The sequence below is a fragment of the Triplophysa rosa genome, linkage group LG23 (assembly GCF_024868665.1).
Source record: "Triplophysa rosa linkage group LG23, Trosa_1v2, whole genome shotgun sequence".
Taxonomy (NCBI): domain Eukaryota; kingdom Metazoa; phylum Chordata; class Actinopteri; order Cypriniformes; family Nemacheilidae; genus Triplophysa; species Triplophysa rosa.
In genome coordinates, this window is record NC_079912.1 from 1,245,918 (window position 1) to 1,259,195 (window position 13,278).

A 13,278-nucleotide genomic window follows, 5' to 3' on the forward strand; every position below is an offset into this window, starting at 1 on the left:
ACACGAACCGTCGGAACAGCCGATGTCGAGGGAGGATCGAGACATGAAGTACGTGTCCTTCAGGTCGACTGCCATGAACCGGTCCTGACACCTGACGGACGTCAGGATGCGCTTCTGCGTGATCAACCTGAAAGGCAGCTAAGTGTAGGTGCCTGTTCAGAACACACAGACCCAAAATAGGGCGCAACCCCCCGCCTTTCTTGGGGACAATGAAGTACAGGCTGTAAAACCAGTTGAACATCTCGGCTGGTGAGACGGGCTCGATCACTCCCTTCACCAGAAGGGTGGCGACCTCGGCCCGAAGTACGGAACATCCTAGCCTCTGACTGGGTACATTGGATGCTGAACTTGGCGAGCGTGAGGCGACTGGATCGCGTAGCCGAGACGGATCATCTTCCCTAGCCAGTCTGACAGCCTGGGAAGCCGGACAGGCCCCCAGAATGAGACGGAACTAAGGTACGATCTTTTTCATCGTCCCCCCCGGGGGGTGGTTCGATGGCTAGCAGTACGGATTCCTTGCCGGGGGAGGTCCCCCGGGGAGGAGATCGGCTCTGCCGTTTTTCCTGCCTGGCGACTGCGCAGCTAAACGCACTGTCTGACTGAGAGTGCTGAGGGCTGGTGTTTATACTCGACATTGCGCTTTGCCATGACGCAACATCGAGTTTGCTGTTCACCATCGTGCAGAGGGTGAGAGCGGCTGTGGTAACCCAGAGAGAGAGGAAACTCTCCTTTTTTGAGAGTAAGTGGGCGCCAGCCCCCCGGAGGGGGCCAGCAGATGGAGAGACGGGGCAGGATCTGTCCCTATCCGACTTCCCAGCGATGTGGCTGGGGTCGGGCCCAATGGTAGCCTCGATCCCCCTGAGGTGTTCCCATGACGGCCGCTGCACCGCAGCTGCTGATGGGGCGATGGTCTCCTCTTCGCTGTCTCCTCCAGGGGGGTCCGCCTGAGTGGGGGGCGCCAGAGCTGGAGGGCGTTGAAGAGGACCAGGGCTGCTGGGAAGCAGACAGTGCACGGGACTCGACGGCCGAGGCGGCCGAGTTGCGGCACGGAGGACTGCTTCTTACTGTCGAGAACCCTCCGGGGAGGCCGCGTGCGGGTCTCGCGCCCCCCCCGATGGGCGGGGGGTGAGTGGGGCCGCTGCGGCTTGACAGTAACACCAACCAGTCCACCCTTGCGAGACGAGTACGTCGAGAAAGCGGACCTTCTCAGCGTTACTCATCTGCGCAAGGATTGGCCAGAGGAGTTTCTCATGGACCACAAGTGTGGACATCGTCCGACCCAGGGCCCGCGTGGTCACCTTGGTCGCCCGTAGAGCGAGGTCGGTGGCGGCGCGGAGTTCCTGCATAAGCGCTGGGTCGGTCTTACCCTCGTGGAGCTCTCTCAACACCCTGGCCTGGCAGGAGCCATAGCGTGGAGAGAGGAGGCAGCTTGGTCCGCCGCAATGTAAGCTCTCGACACCAGAGATGCCGAGACACCACATGCTTTGGACGGGAGTCTAGGTCGAGCCCCCCCAGGTGGCCGCCACCTACGGGCACGAGTGCACAGCGGTGGCATACTCCACCTGGGAGACCCGACGTATCCTCCAGCCGTCTCAACCTCGAGGGAAGAGAGGGTGACAGAACTTTGTTTGACGTGAAACGTGCCGGGAAGGGGCGTTCCAGGTCTTACAAAGTTCCTCATGCACTTCCGGTAAACACGGCACTGGGGGCGGGCACGGCTTGGAGCCGCGCTCAAACCCAAGGCACCATGTAGCCAGCCGCGAGCGCCGGGAGAGGCAGTGCGGGCACTGCAACCCAACACTCACGGCGGCCCGGGAAAGCATGGCTGACATTTCGACGTCCGCTTCTTCCTGGGCTCGACCCCCCGAGGGAGGGTGGCAGTACGTCACCCCCCGATGCTGCAAGAGAAATCTCATCATCACGCATCGTGTCCGAATACGTGATTGAGGAATAAGACGGCAGACCGTCTTTTTGGGGAACGGTCAGACGAGCGAGACGAGGTGTGAACGGTCCGTGAGCCGTGGCTGGCGGATTATCGCTCACAGTAATCCTCATATCACCCTCGCTGCTTGCCATAGCGGACGGCAGGGCCGTAGTCCTGCCGCCACGGAACGGGGAGCAAACGAGGTGGTGGCTGAGTCCCGTGGGAACACAGCCACCTGTGACGCAACGTCTGAATCGTCACCGCCCGCAGTGCGGGCAGGACGTATCCACAACGTCTGCCCCAGCGTACTGGAAGCAGGCATTGTGTCCATCCCCCTCCTCGATGAGTGTGTTGCACCCATGAGAACAGCGGGACAAGCCACGCTGGAGAAATTTGCTCTTTTAGAAAAGGAAATTTGCTCGAACACCTCCGGAACTGCCGAGATGCCCAGGGGAGAGTCACTGCAGGAAGGGACTGTCCGCTGTCCACGTCGTAGATTCCTGCAGAAAGAATGATCACCCAGATCGTAGAGAAGCTCACCAGATGCGTAGGCTCTGAAGAACAAAAGGTGAATGAATGAGCACGCCGGCTTCCCTCTTATACCCGGACATCCGGGGAGGAGCCCGGCATGCAAATTTCATTCGCCAATTTTCATTGGCCTTTTTCTAAATACTCAGAAGATGATAGGTTCTCAAGACAAACCCCATTCTGAATGGGAACTGAGCAGTTTACCATCACTGACAGACCTGCGGATCATTCACAATTACAACTTTGTGAATAGACTGATGTTGTCTTTCAGACAAGCTCAACATTAAAATGCGCTGCTTTCTCACCATATCCCGTTGCTCACATTCGTAAGTTATATTCGCTGAAGACAGAGAGCCGCGACTCCAGATACGTGGACAGTATGAAATGCGTGCATCATCCACGCTCGTGGCGCTTGCTTGCGCATCCAGTGTCAAAGCACAAAAACGCGTACAACAACGAACAAGTGGCATTGTTATGTCATATGAATAAACTGTTTTTAAGTGTAATGCACCGCAACAGTATAGTTGTACATATAACAGCCAACAGTAACAGCCAACATGCCAATAATAGCCATGCTAATAACAACTAGTTAATAGTGAGAATTGTGTAGATTCTCACTGTTAATTTTGTGTAGATATGTCTGTTTAGGAGTAAGAAGACGTGAAAGAGTATTTTGCGCGGTCTGAGATGCACAATACACAATACTGAATTCACCCTCTGCTGGATTAATGAGCAACTTCACTTCGTGCTGGTAAATAATTAAATATAAATCGATTCTTGGATAAAAAATAATCGCGATAGTTGGGTGAATCGAATACCCCCACTCCTAATAAATATGTTTTGTTAATATACTTCAAATAAAATATAGGCCTAATATAGGTTTGAAAAAAACTTAACTAAATGAAAATCTTGGCCTTTTTATAAACTGAAATGAGGCACTAAAACAATAAAACTACAAAGAAACTACAGTAAAAATAAATGAAACGTAAATGGTAATCTTTAAAAATAACTCAATAAAAATCAGGAAACTTCAAATGGTAAAAATAATATAAATAAAAAATATATAAAGGTTAATCCAAAATTAACATGAAACTAAAAATAAATAAAAAAACATTCAAAATATTCTCAAAACTACAACAAAACTAAGACACTTCTGCTTAGTTTTATTTGATCAAAAATTGAAATAACAGGGATTCAATTAAAGAACTGACATATCAATCTTTCACTGCATGTTTGTACTGCAGCCACAGGAAGTGACATCATCAGTATCATTCACTAAAAGTTCATCATCTGAAAACTCTTCAATGGGCGCCACTGAAAGCCACTCAAAAAGCTCATCTGGCCTCTCAACACTTATGTTCATTATTGATGATGGCAATTATCGTTTTTTGAGAAAGGCCCCGAGCGTTAATCCATCAGACTCTTAATGACGATACTTAAGACAAATAAACAAAGCACCACAAAAGCAATTACAGCAGAAAGGACAAGAGTGAACGCCGGGCTGTGTCTGTACCTCTCGAAGCGTTCCATCATGATCTTCACACTGACACAGAGCTGGAATCACACACCGGCCGTCCGGACTGCGATAGAGTCCCTCCTCACACACGCACCCCTCTGATGCCCCACGACTCCTGCAGTTGAGCGGTTCAGGACCATACATGTCCAAACAGCCTCTCTCACACACACGCTCTAATCCGGTGACCGCCCAGAGCCAGCGTTCACCCTCCGGACACTCTACACGAGGATTGCACGGTTATGAAGTTTCATCAGAGATGTTATAATGTAATGTGTGTTGTGTCTGGGTTACTCACCGCATTCAGGACCCCGGCAGGTTTGAGTTCTGCTTGAGGGTCCCTCACATTCCCATCCTCCGTACTGATGCTCTCTCTGAACCGTCCGACTGGAGAACTGATGTCCAGATCCACACGACGCTGAGCACGAGCTCCACGCAGACCAACTGCTCCATTCACAGTCCACTAACACACAAACACACAACACGTATGCTTTTACATCGACATCTCACAGACACAAATGTAGAAATACAAATTGGTCAGAAATGTCTGATTATTCACTAGACCTTCAGAGATCTGAGCCATTATAAACACCACTGAGATCGAAACTGAAACGCTCAAGAGAAACATCTGAGAAAAGATCTGCTTTCTTGAAACTGCATCGCTGTGAGATCTTCTATGTGATATTTTTGTGCGTATGCATGCATGTACAGGATGTGATGTCACAGAACTCACCGTCACATGACACATTAGAGCAGGTGAAGACGCCGCCATCACACACGCTAGAAATGAACACACACATACAGTATATAAACACTTAAATCACATCTAACATAAGAGACTGTGTGTTCTTTTTCAATCCTCAGATATTAAAGGGAAACGTTCTAGGCCTAAAACCGTACAAAAAAAGTTAAGGCAATAGTTTTTACAACATGACATATATTTCATACACATAACCTGCATCAATATAAATAGTTTTTTTTCATGTGTGCTTTTATTGTTTTACTTTTCCTAATTCTTTCCAGTGATAGACGAATTAAACTTCTAAACTAGTTACTGCCGCACACTCGGACGAACAAATGACGTTGCTTATTGTTTTACATCGTAAGCTATCAGTGTGAAACCTTCTTTCATTTTATTTTTGGGGCACAGAATCACCACCTATTGCCAAGGAGCATTCAAGTGGGACTTAAATATGCCATGGAGGGAAAAATAAAAGATTTTAAAATAAAGTTGGTCGGTAACAAGATTAATTGAAGCGAGGTATTACAGATCACAGTGCAAGCGGGAGAAGCCTCGCATATGACAAAATTATAGGATCAACACTGTTCATGTAAGGCAGGATAATATTAAACTGATTTGCATTTAACACTGTACATGACGTGAAACAGTTCCATATTTAGGTTTAGAAGTTAACATGGACTCGCTAACTTTAATTCTGAGTATATAAAATACCGTACCCCTGGCACATCGTTTTACCATTTTTATTGCATAAACACCGTAAAATCGATGAGAGCTTTGGATCTTCTAGTGTTTCTCCATGGCGCTAAAGCATAAGGCCGTGTTCACATTTGACTTAACTGTCAAATTTAATTCATGTTTTTATGTTCATGTTTTCTCAAACAGCAGCAGTGATGGAATCAGTTTTATTCCGGTGAACCTGGATCGTCTCTACTCTAGTTCTTTACTCTTTATTTCCACTCTATTTGCTCTGCTCAGATATTTTCATAGAAATCCATTGTGATCATTTGAAATTCACCATCTACAAACTTTGCTATTATCATTCATTCATTTTCCCAGGACTCTGCTTTTATTGTAAAGATGTTTAGTCCGTGTAAACTCATTCTTTTTGTTTCAATGTAATTTGTTTATCTCTCTGTAATTTTGTCATCATTCGTGGCATCAGATTCCTTCAACAATGTCAGCACGACCTTTCCAAACATCTCTGTGATATTATGTGTCAGCGGCCAGGGAGCAGATTTCACTTGACGACACGCAGCTGAGACGCGCTCATAAAAGCCCTCATTGAGTTTCATGTGCTATTGATTTTCAATCCGATAACCGCAGCAGCTCTCGCTCAAATACCCAGAGATCCATTTAGGAATTCAATCAATATCTCAACCCCACACCGCACTGCCAGAGCAACGGAAACACAATGAGACTCATAATGTACGGCCTGATGAGTACCAGGAATTGCACAAATGTGGTATGAAGCTTCCGGGGGGAACATGATGTTCCTGGACGTCCAGAGTCATGTTGGGAAAGGCCAGCAGGAGAGACAGACGAGAACAAGGACATTCGGATGGTGGAACGCACGTCCCGTTGAGCATAACCTGTAGGTAGACAGGTTCAATTATATATTATTCATTTATTAGGAATTATGAAAAACTTCTAAATATAAAGAGCCATCAGGAGCCAATCAAAATGCAGCTCATGCTTTAAATAATATCAAATAAAATAAATACACAGATTTGATATATTTAGAAGAAAATGTGTGTTGTGTTTAACCATGTATAACTTATATGACACTGCTACTTAACAAAACATATGATCGGAGGATCTTTAATACTTATGGCACATGCAAACAACCGTGGACGGAGTGGACGTTTAAAGAAATAATTTACTTAAAAACGAAGATAATTCTTATAAATAAACAAATCATTTTATATTAAAATGCCTTCATGTTATCTTGTTACATGAAGGTCAAGATGAGAAAGTTCAAATATAGCGGTGGACACAAAGTCAAATCTCACTGTGTCTATTAATGTTTAGTCATGAGACGGCCAAGAACCAGTCAAATGTATTATTGACGTGCCCCCGTAATTGAATTTAACATGCAGATCTATGTGTTGCTATGGATATATTGATCGCTAAATAAGCTGAAAATATAAATGGTTTTCCCTCACAAATGTATGGTTTGGCTTCAGGAGACATTTATTAAGTGTGGATGTGGATTACTTTAATGATGAATGCTTCTAGGAGCTTCACCCTGTTGACATCCATAAAAGACGACAATATGATGACATTAAATATAATGAATATTTCATATAAACATTATATTAATCTAATAATATTTGATTATATCAAATGTTTTACATTTAATATATAACATACATATTATACAATTATTTATTTATTATTGTATAAGTTTATAAATGTATGAGACTATTTTTATTTTCTAGTGAACCATACTTTTATAGACGGTTCATTGGACGCACGTGCCTAGCCCAACATTAACTTCGGTCTGGCTAGTGGCTAACAATAGAACTATTTATATTTCATTTTATTTTATTTTATTTATATTCATATTTTATTGTATAATCATTGTATTAAATAAAAAATGTGTTGAATGGGATGTGTAATTTTGTCGTATTTAACTTTAGCCAAGTAACGGTTCTTCTACTGGTAACCACAAATAATACTGTCTAGACATACCTTTAACTTGCTAGCTAATGTCGTTTACTTGTTGTTTCTTTTGCTTGTTATCAGAAATAATCTACAGGGACTCTGTTTTTTGCGGAGGTCTTCCGGAAGTAAAGTTTGGGCCCCAAAAGCGTGCATGCTGTTGCTTTGAAACCATCTATACTTCCCTTAGTCTAGAATTCTTACAGATTTGCATATTCATTAGACATGAACAATCCTCCAATCATCCGTCTTGTTAAAGAGAGATCAGTCTATATGATAAAAATGTGTGATGCAGTAAGAGGTTTGAATAGTGTAGTACTGTATATAGTGTATATATTCTTTGGCATCATCAGAACTCAACGCTTCACTCACTGATCCTGTAGGACAGACACATCCAGGACCGCAGGTGACAGACACACACTGATTCTCAGGCCACAGATCCTCACAGCCGTACGGACACAAACCAGCACAGAGACTGAACTCCTGACCCGCAGGACAATCTGACCAAGAGAACAAACACAGAGAAAATCAATCACAGTGACATAAAGACATCCCAGTCACACGTCATCTGAAAGCCAGGATGATCACAGCAAACTAGGAATGCTTATTGAATAAAACTCATTTAAAGGGACAGTTCACCCAACAATGAACATTCTGTCATCATTTACTCACCCTCTTGTCATTTCAAACCTTTATGACTTTCTTTCTTCCGCAGAACACAAAAGAAGATATTTTGAAGAAAGTTGGTAACCGAACAGCACTGGACCCCATTCACTTCCATTGCATGGACACAAAACCAATGCCAGTTAACAACATTCTTGTTTTGTGTTCTGTTGAAGAAAGAAAGTCCTAAAGGTTTGAAATGACGAGAGGCTGAGTAAATCACGACTGATCAAATATTTTTACATTTTAGAATTGTTGCCACACACGTCAAAACTGCATTGACAATGAATCCATGCATGCTTGTTTAGCTATACTACCCACAATCCCCTGCACTAGAGAAATTGCTTTTGAACGAAAAACAGCAGCCCAGGTCGGTTTGGAAGATTGTTCAGGAGATCTCAGGAGACTGACGCACCAGAGAGTTTTCAACAGAATCAAATGAATCAAACCGCTTCGATGACTCTTAAGGGGAAATCTGTTTTACACATTTAAATCCACACGCAGGTTTATTTAAATGAGCTAAAACATTCTTCTGTGTTCTTCTGACTGAAGGCTCATTCACTGCTCACATCACATCTCTCTTTGCTTTTGCATTAATGCAGATCAGTGTTGTTGAAACGTGTGTGAATCAAATCATAGTAGAATCTCAAACCAGAGCAAACGCTCTGCTACACAAAAGGGATACTTCGGCCCAAAATAAAAATTCTGTCATCATTTATTCACGCTCAGGTGTTTGTAAATCTGTATGCGAGTCTTTCTTCAGTGTAACACAAAAGAAGATATTTTGAGAAATATCTCAGTGGTTTTGTGTTCAGTGTTGTTTGATTATAAATGATCAGCATCTCTACTGAACATTGATCACATGAACCCGGTCAGTGTACAGTATGTTTCAGAATGGACATCTGTCAGCGTTGGGCAAATAAACATTGAGCTGTAAATCAGACATGAAGATTGATTTTCTGTTTGCACAGACACGGGCCGCTTGAGTTGTAGTGTGTACTGTAATGTTTTACGACGTTATAAACTGAATCGACAGACGTTGTACGATCACGAGCGTTTGGTGTGTGTAGTGTACCAGGCAGGCAGCTGTTAGTATTGCATGCTATGTGTTGCTCCAGGGGTCCGGGACAGGTCGAGCCCCCCCGCTCCGGCTCCTGTAAGATGGTCTTTCTGCGCAGTGACACTCCTCCACCACAGGAGGCGCTGCAGTCTGTCCAAGACGACCAATCGCTCATAACACAACCAGCTATCAGGACAAACACAATAATATTACATCTATAAAAGAGCCATGCAAAAGAACAGCAACATCAAATGTCTAAATATATAGAAGACTATAGAATTCATCATTTTCTAAACGGGGACAAAGACGACAAGTCATTATGTACAACCGTCTTTGTTTGTTTCTGTGGTGGAGTGTTGTTTTGTCACACATGAAGGTGAAATCTCATTGGTCTACTTAACTGATTAAACATCAAATACCAGAAGAATGAGGAAGCGCTTTATGTTTTTTTTTGTGTCATTCAATTGTACGACACAAATGTGTAGCGTTTCTTTACAAAGTGACTGGCCGGGAATCTAGACAGTAATAAAGTGTCTTTAGTTGTTTTCTCAGATCCATGTTGTCGTCCGTACTTGAAACTTTGCAAAAATACGAAGAAAGTCAGCGCCGATGGCCTGTGGGTAGCATGCCGACGTATAGCGCCAATACAATATTTTTCGTTTTTTAGTCACAAGCGCTCACCTGGACAGGGCGGCAGAGAGCAGGTTTGATTCTGGAAGGTTTCTTCACAAGCCTCTCCTCCTGCGACAGGTTTGCAGGTTCGACTGCGCATCCGCAAGCCCGATTCACACGACACCGAGCACTCGCTCCATGCTCCCCATGGACCGTACACGGGACACACCCGATCCGAACACTCCAGCGATCCGTTAACACACGAGCTGCAGGAACAGGAAGAGAAATCTAATCTCCGTTCTGTTGATGCTCTAATGCACGGATGTGAAGGACGAGGGAGGAAGCAGTACGAACAAAAGACACTCCCATAAAACAGACAAACATCTCTTTAATTCTCCAATAGAGATGTCAACAATGTGTCAAACTGAGCTCAGATGTCCGCAATCAAACGTCAATATTACTGAAGATCTCAATATCAACTCGAACATTTCTCATCACATTTACTCAAAACCAGATGATTTCACCTCTACAATCGACATTCATTTACACCCAATTTGAAAACTGTCTTCTTTGTTTCAATTTTAGAAGAAACGTCTGAAACTACGGGTTCTCTCACCAGCTGTTGCAGTCGATGGTTACGTTCTGACCAGGTTGGATCTCAAGCGTTCCGTTCTCCGCCAAAACCCCACAGCGACATTCATCCACTCGCAAACACGAGCCGTCCTGTAAGAGCCGCCCGTCGGCACAGCGACACCCTGCAGAACCCGATTTCTCACGTCATTCATCATCCGCCACGTGTACATGTATCAGAACGGACGGGTGACTTTTACAGATTCACACTGATACCTGCGTGACAGCGGCCCTGCAGACACTGAACGTGATCCCACAGGTCTGCGCAGCTGCGGGGACACCGATTGGCACAGGAGTCGTCGTAGACACGCCCCCTGTCCTCACAGTTCTCACCTGTGATCGGATGAAGATGTCAAATACAGCTCACACACACAAACAAACTATATCCTTCCTTTGAATGGTGTGTGCCTTTATACCGGGACAGAGGCCCGTGTTGCAGCTCTGAGACTGCATCTGCAGGTTTCTGCAGTGAGGTGCAGGGTCAGAGGTCAGGGGTCGTCGCTCGCGCTGACGGAAGCCACCGCTGCAGGGGTCTTGACAGACGCTCCAAATGCTCCACAGGCTCCAGTGACACACATCTGATGACCACAGAGTCATGACACACATCACACACACGTTTGGGTGTAAAGAGGAAACATGTTTGCACCACATACGACCCACCTGCGCAGACGTCGGGCTGCGGGCAGAGTCTCTCCTCCTCCAGGTCCTCCTCACAGTCGCCCTCTCGCCCGCTGACCGGCAGCCCTGACTCCACATCCAGACAGGCCCGAAACCGACGCTGCACGGAAACAAGACCCGAACCCATCCCACCAGAGAGAGAAGAGGACGCTGGGATACACGGAGAGCAGGAGGTCCATTCTGACCACTCACTGACCATCACTGACAGACACACACACAGACAGACAGACGGGGGTTTCATAAGAGTGTTCTTATAACTCACAGTTTGGTTGTTCTCAGCGTACCAATAGAAACGCTAAACTCACAAGATAAAGTACGATCAAAGGGTTATATATAGAAACACAATACCTTCACATTCCCGTGAAGCACACTGCAGAGAGCCATCACGACAAACACTGAAAAACACAGAAATCAAATCACATTGTGTGTGTGCAGGGGATTGTGGGTAATCTTGCTACTGTAGGCGCTCATTTGGGTTTTAAGAGTGTTTAGTTCGCTGAGTGTATTCATATTAAACAAACGTTTGCCCTCTTTTAATGTACCTCTTGTAAAGTATATCTATGAAATTATTTTGAACTGTTTTATCCAGAAAATGACCAAAGCAAAATATTGTGTGACATTAATAAAAGAAAGCATCTGTATAGTTCTCCAGTATGTGATGTGAATCTCACCACGTCCTGCAGCCCTCGGTGAGCAGCGCCCCCTGCGGGACGGTGACAGGCACGGGTCTATCTGAACCCTGATGCAGGAGATGAACACATCCGCACTGATCCGGCCGGACACATGAGCCGTTCTGCTGCAGGACACCCTGAAACACACATCTGCATTATAATGAAGATAACGCACAGAATGGAACACGTTTGATGTGTGTGTGATGTGAAGACACCTCGGGACAGAAGCAGCCGGGCGTGCAGTCCACACAGGAGTCAGTTTCACCCAACAGATCGCAGTGTTTCTCACACGCTGATCCACATTCAGAGAACACGAAGGGCTCCTCACAGTCTGATGACACACAGAGAACTCGCACTGAAATATACGGAACACTACAGCCTCGACAGAAACACAGCCTACATCAATCTGACCAGATGACCTTTAAACACCTCCACGATGTGTAATGTCACGATATTCAAATCAAATGCCCTCACAATTTCTACCAGAAAAAAACACTCCAGAGCTCGGTATAACTGCATGTAATCTACTATATAAAGCTGTATATCTGTCACAAATGACTAAACCACACCAATGCCTACAGCTGTTTTGGCATATTTTGAATCATATTTTTGCATCACTGTATCAATCAGAGTACTGTAGTATCACTGTGGGACTTTCACCTTGGCAGTTTTCAGGTGTGCAGGGTCGACTCTGTCTCTCAAGATCAGTGCAGTGCTGCCCACCGGAGGCCGAGATGAGCGGTGCACGATACCTCTGCTGATACTGAGATACACAAGAACACATGGACCACTCGCTCCACTCGGACATCACACAGTCTGACAGACAGAGAGCGAGAGAGAGAGAGAGAGAGAGAGAGAGAGAGAGAAAACAACAACATTTGTTTTACTGTTGCAGCAAATCCTTCTGAAACCTCGTAGTATTTTTATTTGATCATAAATCATTATTATTACTCACCCTTTATGTTTGTCACTAGGTTTTGCAAATACATAACCAATAAAAAGTATTAAAAAGTGCTTGACAACACAGTATTTAATCATTTAAAAAGTAAAGTGTTTTCATTTCCTGGAAAACAGTGAATTTAGAGATTTTGTAAGGACAGCGACAATGTGAAGCTACTGAACAATATTATGCGACAGAATGTGATGTTAAATCATAAATGTAAGTATTAAACATCTGTCTTTCATCAAGACCGTCCACTACTGACATCCGTTGTGTTTTACCACAGTAATGTCAATGTTGTTTTATTTTTGATTACCTGGACAGGGTCTCTTATAACACAACTGTGTCTCTTCTCTGTCTGTGTCGACCCCTGGAGGACATGCGTGATCTCCGTCATCCTCACACACACACTGTCGATGTCTGGAGATCACACCAGCACCACAGCTTCGAGAACAGAGTGACCACGCCGACCACGGACACACATCATCTACAAAAAAGAATCACAAGTCACACATCATCTACAAAAAAATCACAAGTCACACACATCATCTACAAAAAAATCACAAGGCACACACATCATCTACAAAAAATCACAAGTCACACACATCATCTACAAAAAAAATGACAAGGCACACATCATCTACAAAAAAATCACA

General features: G+C 44.7%; 1 protein-coding gene across 1 annotated transcript in view; it reads right to left on the bottom strand.

The window, feature by feature from the left end:
• Window positions 1–13,278, bottom strand: part of sspo (SCO-spondin) — a 91,800-nt gene that overhangs the window by 14,907 nt on the left and 63,615 nt on the right. The window contains 15 exon segments of the mRNA XM_057323406.1: window positions 3,966–4,186; window positions 4,264–4,428; window positions 4,699–4,745; window positions 6,151–6,296; window positions 7,741–7,868; window positions 9,107–9,277; window positions 9,773–9,969; window positions 10,320–10,458; window positions 10,550–10,666; window positions 10,750–10,911; window positions 10,994–11,212; window positions 11,360–11,406; window positions 11,683–11,819; window positions 11,898–12,013; window positions 12,343–12,498. Of these exon segments, the coding sequence (XP_057179389.1) occupies window positions 3,966–4,186; window positions 4,264–4,428; window positions 4,699–4,745; window positions 6,151–6,296; window positions 7,741–7,868; window positions 9,107–9,277; window positions 9,773–9,969; window positions 10,320–10,458; window positions 10,550–10,666; window positions 10,750–10,911; window positions 10,994–11,212; window positions 11,360–11,406; window positions 11,683–11,819; window positions 11,898–12,013; window positions 12,343–12,498 (2,168 nt within the window).